This window comes from Oryzias melastigma, linkage group LG7, assembly GCF_002922805.2.
Source record: "Oryzias melastigma strain HK-1 linkage group LG7, ASM292280v2, whole genome shotgun sequence".
Taxonomy (NCBI): Eukaryota; Metazoa; Chordata; class Actinopteri; order Beloniformes; family Adrianichthyidae; genus Oryzias; species Oryzias melastigma.
The window spans coordinates 7,864,020-7,875,617 of NC_050518.1; the positions used below are offsets into that span (position 1 = coordinate 7,864,020).

The following is an 11,598-nucleotide window of genomic DNA, read 5'->3' on the forward strand; positions in this document are numbered from 1 at the left end:
TATATATATATATATATATATATTTCTTTGACATGTACTATGTAAATGAGGTAATAAATATGCTTTGCTCAAGATTCTAGCTCTCAGAGCAAATTTCCAAGTGCAGACATACAAATACAAGAATTAACAATTAGCATTAAGCAATGCGATGCAATTACATAAAATGTACAATTATTTCATAAGAAAAACATTATAGGGAGAAAAAATCTTTAAAAAAATAATACACATTAAAAAATGTTGACTTTCTGTTTTGGTAAAAATAATTGTTTCATTTCCATGTTATTTTTTTCAAACATTTTTGCATAATTTTAACTGCGTTGGCAATTTTAAAAGAAAATGCTGATTGGCCTTGAATAGTCCTTCTTTACTGTAGACTGTGTGGTTTTTCTCATTTGTTCTGATGTCGACATAGCAACGTTTTTGATTATTGAAGGAGCCGTATTATTTATGATCTTAAACAACGGCCACTCATTTTCAGTTTGGATGATGTTTTCAAAGCTTAAAATGTGATGTTTGGTTGATATTTTTGCAACAGTAACTTATAGAAGGGAATCTGTGGTGATGAATGTTGGAAAAATGCATCGATTTTCATTAACGAAAGAATGAAATAAAAAAACAATAATATGGAAAGGACTATTATCTTAAATATAGAATGTGCTATTTTGAATCAATACAAATAAATAATGAACAAATTAATGATAAATATGGTTGTAAAGAATAGCAATAGAAATTTAATTATTGATATTGTGACAAAAGGATTTTTAAAAATTAAAACCCAGATGTCTGTATTCCTTTTTAACCGCTTTTAGTGCCCTACACTAGTTGAAAGAAAAACTAATCATTCAACTTTTTTGTTTTCTGTTCCCAGATTTCAACTGAATTCCCCTTCTGAACCCACAATTTATGTAGACAAGGTTTGTGTCAACCTTTGTGTTAAAATTTCATTCACAAGAACCCCGACTGAAACATTTGTCTGTCTTGACTATGAGTTTCCAATTTGTTTGACAAAAACAGTATTCTAAGTTTAAGGATTTTAAGTTCCAAGGCATGTTCCTAATACATTGGTTTGAATAAATCAGATTACCACCACATAAACAAGAGTAACTTAACAAGCAACTTAAGTCTTATTAGAAATAGTGTAATCTTCAACATTTTTTTTAACATGATGTGTGTCATTTATTTTATCTTAATAATTTTATCATTTTCAAGGTGATTTTTCTTCAGATGGAGTCGGTCTTCAAGGAGCTTCTCTCGCGGCGTCCACCACAAGAACCCTATCCCACTGTTTTCTCAGTTGCTGCCAAGGCTCCACCAAAAAAGGGGAAGCGGGATACCCGAAAGTGAATGTGAGCCGGGCCTTTTGAGCAGCAGATCCACCGCACTGAGAAGACTGGCATTAGCACATGATTTGAGCAGTGAGTGACAGAGATGCAGCTAATGAAAATTGAGGCTCTGACAGTAGATTTCAGCACATCTATTTTGGTGAGGGCTGCAATTACTGACCCATAGACACTCGGTGATGCCTCAGTGTCCAGTTTCATGGATCCTTCAGGATCATTTCCCTGGAAAGCTCCTTTGTCTGCTGTAACAGTAGCTCTGCGGAATAATGTGAAAACTTGAGAATGTAAAGATATGTTTGTCTGAATACCATGTTGTTGTTGTTAATATTCTTTTTTTCCTGTATTTAAATATTTTTACATTTTTTGGGTCTGTTTACCAATCCATCACAAAATATATTCATTAACATTTTTTATTAGTCTGTCTCTTTTCTTTTTTTAAATAAGGCGGAGCAAATGGCTCAAAACTGAATTCAAATGCTGTAGTTTTAACTTGCTCCTTTTTTTTTATTTGTCTGTACACTTAATTTCCTTTTTTTCTATTTTAAATTGAAATAAATTATGTAAAATGCATCATTGTTTAATTCCTGATAATATTGGAGGTGGGGTAATAAAGTATGTTTCATTTACTTGAAGAGTTGGAGAATGTACTTCTGCAAAAACTATAGATCATTGCCCAAAAATGTACATTTGGAAAGTCACAAACACGCAGCTTTAGTTTGTTTACATGTTGGGTTCATCTTTTGCCCTGAATCACTGGTTAATTCTGGGATCTATTGTGTTTGAATGCACTTTTGATGAAAGGGGTTCTTACACACAAATACGCAAACACACATCTTATAATGGTTTACATTGCCAACTAATAATATATTTTCTTGACAGCCTATTATCCACCCCCTTTAAGAAGATGGGCTATATTTATAGAAAAAGAAAAATCAAATATATATATATATATATATTATAAAAGATTGATTTTAAAAGATAACTTAACTGTTTATTTCCACTTTGTTAATATGAAAAAAGTGGCAACATTTTCTAAATCCAAGTTAATTAGTATTTGTAAGTAAATCTAGTTTGCAAACAGTTGATAAAGTCAATACATGTAATTGTAATATTTTCAACTCAATCTACGCAATAAATAAGACGGCATAATCTCGTTTTTTGCGTTTAAAGATTAAAAAATTGATGCAGTCAATGATTAAAATGAGATTCTTTCAGATGACGTGTCGACAACTCGGAGTTTCCCATAATTCTGTGCGGTGGGTCGCTGCTGCGCAGGCGCAGAAGTATCCCAGCGTTGAGCTGAGGTGGACTTTCTTCGTTCAAACTCACTGAACGTCTCATCTGCCTGACCCCAGAAACTACACACGTTTGTAAACTTCACAATGATCCGGATAGCTGCATTTCTGACGCTACTGGCGGCTTCCTGCTTGGGTAAGTTTGTGGAGACAAAGGGAGAGCTATTTTTGAATGAGTTATTAGCTAGTGAAGCTAATAGCCAAACTAGCTAGTAGTAGTAAAGTGTAAATTTTCGCTTTCTTTTTTGTAAATTAATCTGGTTTGCTGACACGCCGTTCAGATTTCGTAAATTTTCTCCCTTTTTGGTTGGTGATAGGAGAGAGCTGCACAGATCCAGTCATCACCCCGTCGGCCTACACCACGTCTGACGCCGTGATCTCCTCTGAATCGGTGTTCATCGTTGAGCTCAGCCTGACTTGTGCCAACGGCGCTCAGGTAAGCGTCCACGTCCTTTACACCTGAGTCACTGCTTATAAGTGTCTGACACTACCTTCACGTCTCATCCAGACTGTGACCCTGTATGCTGATGTCAATGGAAGGCAGTTTCCTGTGACCAGAGGCCAGGATGTTGGCAAATACCAGGTATGGACTCATCTAGACACCAGTCAAATCATTTCTCTTCAGTGACAGTGAAGTTTTGGTGTTGATTTTATAGATTTATCTGTTCAGAGGAGAAGTAGGTCACAATTAGTCAGATAGTTCCTCTGCAGTTCATTTTTTAAAACTATTAAATTCCCATGACAGTCATCTGTTAATCTATACGAAAAAGCATTCACAGTTGGATGGATGGTGGGAAGTAGGGGCGGGGTTACTCCGTGCCAACAGCTCCACCCACAACTTGGAGGCAAATTTCTAATGAACTCCTACCACTTTACAGAAACTACGTGCTAGAAAACGACAAAAGTTTTTTGCAAAGAACGGCATAATCAAAAGACCACAGGGAACACTTGCAGGAGTGGGACTTAAAATTTTATTTTTAAGCACAGTATATTAACGTGAAACAGTTTTAGGATATAATAAGTGAATGAATGCCAACTGTGCAGCCACAAACCATCTTGCATTTCTATAGTACCACATAAAGGTTTATATATACAGCTGGCTTTAGAAAGTGTTGGTGAAAGTCTGCCACTCGTGTCATTTTTCTGTTTTATGTGCAACAGACTGTTTCATCTCTCAGACCCTGTCAGTGCTGTTAAATGTTGTTTCTGCTCAGGAGCTCAGATGGACTCGATGTATTAATGTTGCATAAAGCAGTCCAACACCTGCTTCCCATTGAAATTGCCCTTAAGTTCTCTATTTATCTGAAAAGCAGAAGCAAAGCCATTTTCTCTGACAGGTTTCTGCTGTACAAAGAATCACCTGTGAGAAAGCTACGCAGCACCAAATCATTACAACCCTTCAAATTTAACATTGTTTTAAGTTATTATATTATTTTAATAATTTCTATTTAACAGATTCTGTCTTCCAAATGTAGAAACCGAGCATGTGCATAAAAATGCTCCACTGTAACTTTTCTCTCCCAAAACACTAGATCAACATAATCTTTCCCTTTTTCAGGTTTCTTGGAGTCTTCCTCACAAACAGGCCAGCTCTGGAACATATCAAGTCAAGTTCTTTGATGAAGAGTCCTACAGTGCCCTGCGCAAGGTTAGTGATGCAAGATCCAAGCAGCCAGCTCAGACTTTGACTCAGTCTGAATAACACCTGTGTCTGTGTTGTCCAGGCCCAAAGAAACAATGAAGATGTAAACGCCATCCAGCCTCTCTTCTCTGTCAACATTGACCACAGGGTGAGTCCCTTGCTGTTGATTTAGTTGTTTGCTCACATTTAATTATAGCAACAGTTGTGGTCATTCCTATAGCAAATGTCTGAGTCTGCAGCTTCACTTTTTTTTCGTTTGATTTTCCCACCAGTAGTTGCTCTCTAGAATAAATTCAGGTTTTTGTACACTGCTCAGCTAGAGAGAAGTATCTGTTTTTTAATGCAAAGGTTACAATATCACAATGGTAATTATTGTGACATAAACCCTTAAAGCCTGAAGTCTGGTGTTATATAGTACCGAAAAGTTTGTTTCTTCAGCATCTTTTAAAAACAATGATGCAGAATCTTCAAGTAAGCAGCTTTCAGGAACTCCCGAGAAATAATAACTTGTGGATAAAATTTCTACTTCTAACAAAGAAAAAGCTATCAATGCATTTGTCTCCAAAAGCCAAGTTGCAGAAATTTTGTCCAAGGTTTTTTTCATAAAATCAATATATATATATATAAACATAAAATACTGTTTAAAAAAGTTTACTTTTAAACTCTATCAATTTATCAAACCATGAAACAATTTTCTTCTAAAGTAATTCCAGTACTTGACCAGACATAAAGGCAGCGTTTTTAGTTTTTATGATAAAAACTTATATTTGATGTATGCAGTACAGTAGTTAAGTAACAACTACAATTGAGTATTAAGGCTATCATAAAAAATAAATATGAACATGTATGAGAATAAAGTTGTGAAATTAAAAGACAAAAATCTAAATTCTACAAAAATAAAGTTGTAAATTTGTGCCTCCATAAGTCTTAACTTTAAAAGGAAAAGGTCAGTTTTTTTTTTCTAAATTTGTAAAATAAAAAAGATAATTGAGCATTATTCGTCCAATTAATGTGGCAGACAGTGAAACATTTCAGACAAACATGACACAGTTCAAGAATCTCGCTGAATCTGCTTTGCTTTTTTTTGTAAATATACAGCTTAATTTTCATGAAATTTCGCTTTTATTTTGAAAAAGCCTGACTTTTTCCTTGTAAAATTGCAACTTTTTAAGTCATGAATTACCATTTCACTCCTGTAAAATGTGGACTTTTTTTCTAATAATTGTGCAACTTTATTTACTTACATTTTTGACTTTTTTCTCATACTTTTACAACTTTTTTTCTCATATTTTCTTTTTCTGTGGCTTTAACACTTTGTCGTAGACAACAGTTTTAATGTCTTAAAAACAATGTGTCCAAATTTAGAAAAATAGATTTTTAAAGGTAAATCAAATGAAATTGTGACATAAAATCTGTTAAATATATTTGATACCCAGACCGGTGTCTTTTGTTGCTCCCCAAAGATTTCAAAAATTTAAACTTTTTGCAACTTTTCAGCTTTACACTCCAAGTTCAGTATTGAACTAATAAAGAATGTTTGAAATGTTTTGCTGCAGGGTGCGTGGAGCGGCCCCTGGGTGTCAACTGAAGTGGTTGCTGCCCTCATTGGCATCCTGATCTACTACTTGGCGTTCAGCGCGAAGAGCACAATCCAAGCGTAAAGTGATCCACTTTTTTAGGACTGGATCAATAAAGACTGAATTCTGCTGGAGTTCAACATTTTACAGCATTCAAGGAAAACCAGCTGGGTTTTTTTGCCTTTTGATCTACTTTTTGGGGGAAAAAGAAGCAAAAAAGTTGCAGTCTTAACATTTTTTTAAGTGTTGTACCCAGACTGTGTCTGTGTGCAATCAGTCTTTTCAGTTTTCAGACAAATTGTGTCACAAATGGCCCCGTCAGTGTCTGTAGATTTTTTTTTTTTTTTTTTTTTTTTACATTTTTGATCATTAAACACAAGCAGGAGAAATGCAGAAGACAAACAAGAGGTCAGAGGATGGCGGGCCTGCCTAAACCCTGTTTATACACCCAGACCATGTTGACTCTTGATGTACGTCAGGGACCTGAGGCTGGCCGGAACAGGCTTCCTGTTTCACGACTCTTCCAGAAAAAAGAATAAACGACTTGTTGGTACTGCTGGTGCTTTCTTTATTCTAAGCAACATTTCCAAGGCTGAAAGGGTTTTTATCTGGTCTGATCCAAGCAGATTAGCCTGATTTTAATTTTTTTAAAAGGTATAAAGGATTTAATTACACTTTATAGTCTAAATTTAAAAGTGAACGGCAATTTACTGAGCAAATATTTGTTTGTTTATTAAAAAAAAACAACAGACAAATGTCCATCTCAAGTAGGACTTGTAATCTGAATAGATTTGTATTTGAAACATAAGCTCACAGTTTCATTTTAATTTCTGACTTAACATCAATTAGTCAGATTTTTGTTCTAAAATCAATTATTTGATTTGTATAAACTGTTGTTCCATACTTGTAATTTAAACTAAAATGGAACCTATAATAATAAACAGAAAATCTATCCCTTTGAGAGAAAAATGCAAAAATAATGTGCTTTAGGAAAAAAATGGCTAATTTAGTAGAAGTTTAATGGATACACTAAAGTGAACATAGCTTGGATTCTTTTTTTCTGTGGAATGTGGACTTTAGGTTAAAGACCCACTTTAATCATCCTTTGATCTATTTTCAAAGCGTTCCTGGTGGTCTTTTAATTATGATTATGCTGTTTTTAGCCAAAACCAATAAAATCTGTCATTTTCTTGGACAGTTTCTGCAGAACTAACTGTTGGTGCAGAGCAGTGAGCTTATGTCTATTTTCTACATCCCAAATATGTTCTCTTTTTAAACTGCATTTTTTTGCTGCCCCTGATTTACAACAATGTGATTTAAGAAATACTCAAAAATGCAATTTTAATCTTCGTTTTCTTTACACATGTCCTCCATCTTAAGAAAAATGCCTCAAGAATGAGTGAAAAACACCCAAAATGCAATAGTCATTGGTTTATCCTGAAGCTGTGGATTCATATTTATTTTTTTGTTGCTTTTTTACACAGGACACACCAGATTTTTAATCTTTAAAAAATGAATCTTCTCTCTTGCATTTAACAGATGTTTCTGCAGCCTTTGCAGTGTCACAGTTTGAACACACAGTGGCAGCTTTGGCCTTTTAAACATTTTGAGTTGTTAGTAATGTTGCAAAATGTTATGCGGCTCATTTCCACTTCTCTCCTGTTTGTCACATCCCTAAAACAAACCTTCTTGATGCCGTCCCGTTTGTTGGAGAGTCTTAAAACTTAAGAGGATCTATTTTAGTTGTTAGACGTGCAGCATTCACCTCTCACCGTCCCCACGAGACTAATGGAAGCGTTGTGCTTTGAGTAACACGATCTCCTCTCACAAATGTTGGGTGCCATTAAAATAACACAGGATGTGTTTCAGTGTGGCTTTCTCACACGCAATCCCTGGACGTAAGCACACCTCATGACGGATGCTGCCACATATATTTAGGAAGACAATAGAAATGTATGATTCGGACAAGATGTGGAGCGAAGCTAAACTCTACCTCCATGAGGTCATGTGTTAGGCTGTGGAGGTGGGGGACGACTGGATGGAGAGGTATATATGGCATAAACAAACAGGCCGCACAATTAGTGCTGAAAGAAGATTCTTCCTTCTCTTTGTTGTTCGGTTTACAGCAAATTACCTCAACCCCCCCGCTCCAATGTCTGCACGCACAATTGTGGGTAAATGTCAGGCAGGGTTGCAATGAATTCTCTAGATAATATATATTTTTTAAACTGTTTATTTCTGTTTTTAGATGGCATTTCTTCTATGTAATCAACAAATTTTGTGTTATTTAATCTGAGTTAAAGAAATAGGATGTGAGGATTAACCTCCTCTTTAGTTGGCGTTTCTCATATGAAGGAATAACAGTCATTTGAGTGTGTATATGTGCTGTGAGGCAGAGTAAAGCAGCTTTGACAGAGGTGTAGACAACCCAGAGCCTGATGGGCTTAGTGGGAATCAGCAATGTGGAAAGTGGCGTCTTGGAAATGATTCTCGCTTGGAGTCACACTTTTGTTTTTCTAAGTTTTATTGTCCCTTTTTTGGTAAAGTTCTAGGATAACCTACAAATCATTTTCCGTTTTTCTGGATTGACAGTTATTCTAGTTGATTCTGTGAGACAAGTTTGATATGTTGCTCCTCCAGCTAAAACAAAGTGGAACTTCGCTCTCTCTTTTTTGCCTGTCAACGTTCAGTCAAACCTTATATGGAAATAAAAAACAGGCATTTTCTTTGTTTCCCATTAGACACCCTTCATTTGACACCAGAAGATCAACCGTTGCTGAGCCTTTTTTGTCATTTACATTGTCTGAGATGCATTAGGTCACGCAGGAGCAGCCACACAACGGCAGAGCTTACAAATGCTGCAAACAAAACCGTTTTTTATCAGATGAACACAAACACCTGTTTCGACTATGGCGAAGAAGAGGAATTTCTGAAGCGTGAAAGCAAGCACACTTCAGGTGACGAAAACAAAACCTTGAGAGGAAAACAAAAGAAAAGCTTGTTTGTTTCAGCAAATTTGTATTCCACAAAGCAGGAGGTGAACGCTTGTGCTGAATCATAATCGTATATAAAGTGAACATGTCTATTTATAGTAGAGGTAAGTCGAAAGACAGAAAGGGCCGGTTTGAAAGTCATATTTTGTTTTATTTTGTCACATAAAGTCTGATGCCTCCTCCTCCTCTTCTTCCTCACGCTGGAGTTGGGTGTGTATGTTGCTTCCCGCTGACTTGGAATGAGCAGAGCTGCAGCCTCAGCTGAGGGGTTTGCAGTTGAGCAATGCAAACACATTGCTCACAAAAGTAAAGCTGCCGGCTCAGGGGGAGATTTATTCTGACTATAGTCAAGGCTGGAGGGGTCCGCCATTCTTCAGCGCTCTCTCGCGGACTTTAAATTCATCGGAAAAGAGAAAATGCCCCTCTTCCTGTCCTTGTGAAAGCCCAACCACGGGGTCATTTATTTCTCTCATAGACACACGCCTGGCAGGAAACCGTTCCCTGTTTGAGAATTCTGTAAGGAGACGTGACCTTGAGTTTAGACATTGATCGCGCTTTAGCTTGGAAAGCAGGAGCATTAGGACATTAACCATAAACAGAAACACACTGTCACCCAAGCTCACGGAAATTTGTGACCTACTCTGCAGAACATTTGTTATACTTTATGACAAGTGAGGGAGGATAGTGGTGACTGGGATCTTCTCCCCCCAGACAGAGATTGACTGCAGTAATGAGTCTATTTTTACCGCATATTTTAAGCTGTCTTGTCAGCAAATTTGCAATCTTTTGGAGTGCATTCATTATTAAGTTGTTTGTGATGCTCACTAATGGCTATGCAGAGCGCATAATGTGCAGCCACTCACATCGATCTCAAATTTGGACACATCTGAAGCCTGACCGTCCATCTGCAGAATAATCACCTTTCAACCCTTCAACTTCCCAACAAGGGGAGGAAAAATACACAAATACTCCAGAAGGTTTGGGAGAAGTTCATCTATTTCCTGATACAACAAAGTGAGACATGGGACGTTGTTGCTGTAGTCTTTGGTTTGGCAGCAAATCAAAGCGAAGGGCTTGTGTCTGGGGAAGATATGCACAGTGGTGCGCTGGAAGCCCAAACACTGCGGGCACACAGAGGAAGAGGCGAGGTCTCCTTCAACTCAGCCGAGGACTGTCGGGACACCTTAAAAGCATTCAAGTGTTGTCTGACAGAGAAGCTGTTCTGCACTGAAGAGCATTGGTGCTCTGGTTCTGGTTCTGGTTCAGAATGACTGAACAATAAACAAAAGTCACCACTGTTTACCATTAATCTGAAACAGATAGTTTGAGCAGGAAACCCCGATCTCTTTTTATACATACAACATTTGTACATTATTATCCACAGTGGCTTATATGGAGTATATAAAAAAATGTCATAACATTAAGTTAATCATGCAGTGGCTTGGCTTATTATACCTTATTCTTTATACAGAATAAAATGCAGTTTACAAACTGTACCTGAATGACTGTAATAGGAGCATATCTATAAATGACCGGATGTATAAAACTTTTATACAATAGCAATAAATAAGAAACAAAAGTGACATTTCCTTTAATGCCTGCTTTAACGGTAGCTCTGTCTAAGATGTTTATGGCTGACATACAAAGATGGATATGATGAGGAAGGCCCCTCTGAAAAACATCCACATCACAGGCACTTATCGTTTTCACATGAGTATTTTTCCCCTCTTTCTACAAAAGTATGCCATTTAATTTTAGAAGTTCATTTTTAAATGCCTATAGTGAACTATTTGTGGGAGTTTTGTAATAGTTTAAGACTTTAGGAAATCTTTGGTTTGACACCTATTTTTCCTTTTCTAAAACTCTCTGCTATACATGATGAAAGTTTTTCTATTACACATAATATTACATTAATACATACAATACATAGTTTTTCCTGCACATGGAATGTTGTTGAATTTTGTGTACTTGCTGTGTCCTTAAAGACCCATTCCGATTGTCTTTTGGTGTATTGTAAAAGTGTTCCCAGGGGTCTTTTAATTGCAATTATGTCATTTTTAGCCAATATTTAAAAAACAGTGTTGTTTTTCTAAGAGATAGTTACTGCAGCTGTAGTTCATTAGAAATTGGCTCCACCCCCTTCCCCATCAGCCATAGCTAAGAGCACTCTGGTTATGTCCAAATTCCTTCACTACTCACTATATAGTGCATTCACCATTATTAGTGCTGTCCAAATCTACAATTCCCTAGAAATTTCCCAGAAGTCTTTGTGAAAAACCACTTTGCATTGATATATATTATAAATATAGACCACAATACATTGCGTTTGAACAATTTTGGGGGAAAAAAAATGTAATTTTCTAACAAATTATCCACATTTTTGTTCATCAAAACACAGTGGATTCATAAATAGACATCATAAAATGTTTGTATTGATTTAGTTTTCAATTTATGAAATTGGTGATGTCATATTCATCATTTAGAAAGAAAAAAAAAGTAGTGAGCATGGTGTCGGAATTGCTTTTAAAATCCAAGGGCCCTGGACAGTCCTGTGCTATATAGTTGTCTAGTAGTTAGCCATTAGGGTGAGAATTCGAATAGAGAATCTGTTAACTCTCTCCCACTAGCTTACAGCCCCCCACACTCCCAACCTAGTGAAAGAAAATTGCTAGCAATATCGGAGCTATCCAGCCATACAGCTAAGAGCCTGATGTCAGTTCGGACAAGGAAAACGAAGACATACGTGGATCT

General features: G+C 36.4%; 2 protein-coding genes across 5 annotated transcripts in view; both read left to right on the forward strand.

Annotated features, from left to right (window-relative positions):
* The window catches only part of LOC112159777 (rho GTPase-activating protein 4), an 11,490-nt gene extending 9,524 nt beyond the window's left edge, over nucleotides 1-1,966 (forward strand). For 3 of the 4 annotated variants that reach the window (XM_024294045.2, XM_024294047.2, XM_024294048.2), the window contains exons 21-22: nucleotides 869-914; nucleotides 1,210-1,966. In XM_024294045.2, coding sequence (XP_024149813.1) covers nucleotides 869-914; nucleotides 1,210-1,344 — 181 coding nt within the window. In that variant the 3' untranslated portion in view covers nucleotides 1,345-1,966. The remainder of the gene's footprint in view (nucleotides 1-868; nucleotides 915-1,209) is intronic. The other variant, XM_024294046.2, reaches the window with a different exon arrangement.
* Nucleotides 1,967-2,583: 617 nt separating this feature from the next.
* Nucleotides 2,584-6,407, forward strand: ssr4 (signal sequence receptor, delta). The gene is made up of 6 exons (XM_024294029.2): nucleotides 2,584-2,771; nucleotides 2,953-3,071; nucleotides 3,144-3,218; nucleotides 4,194-4,283; nucleotides 4,360-4,425; nucleotides 5,834-6,407. Exons 1-6 carry the CDS (start codon nucleotides 2,723-2,725, stop codon nucleotides 5,936-5,938), a joined length of 504 nt encoding a protein of 167 aa, XP_024149797.1. The 5' UTR covers nucleotides 2,584-2,722; the 3' UTR covers nucleotides 5,939-6,407.
* The last annotated feature ends 5,191 nt before the right edge of the window (nucleotides 6,408-11,598 follow it).

What these genes read in the sequence shown, in the direction of transcription:
- ssr4 (XM_024294029.2), top strand. Translation starts at nt 2,723, where the DNA reads ATGATCCGGATAGCTGCATTTCTGACGCTACTGGCGGCTTCCTGCTTG. An exon ending in ACTGGCGGCTTCCTGCTTGG is followed by an intron (nt 2,772 to 2,952) that starts GTAAGTTTGTGG and finishes GGTTGGTGATAG; the next exon opens with GAGAGAGCTGCACAGATCCA. An exon ending in CTGTCAACATTGACCACAGG is followed by an intron (nt 4,426 to 5,833) that starts GTGAGTCCCTTG and finishes GTTTTGCTGCAG; the next exon opens with GGTGCGTGGAGCGGCCCCTG.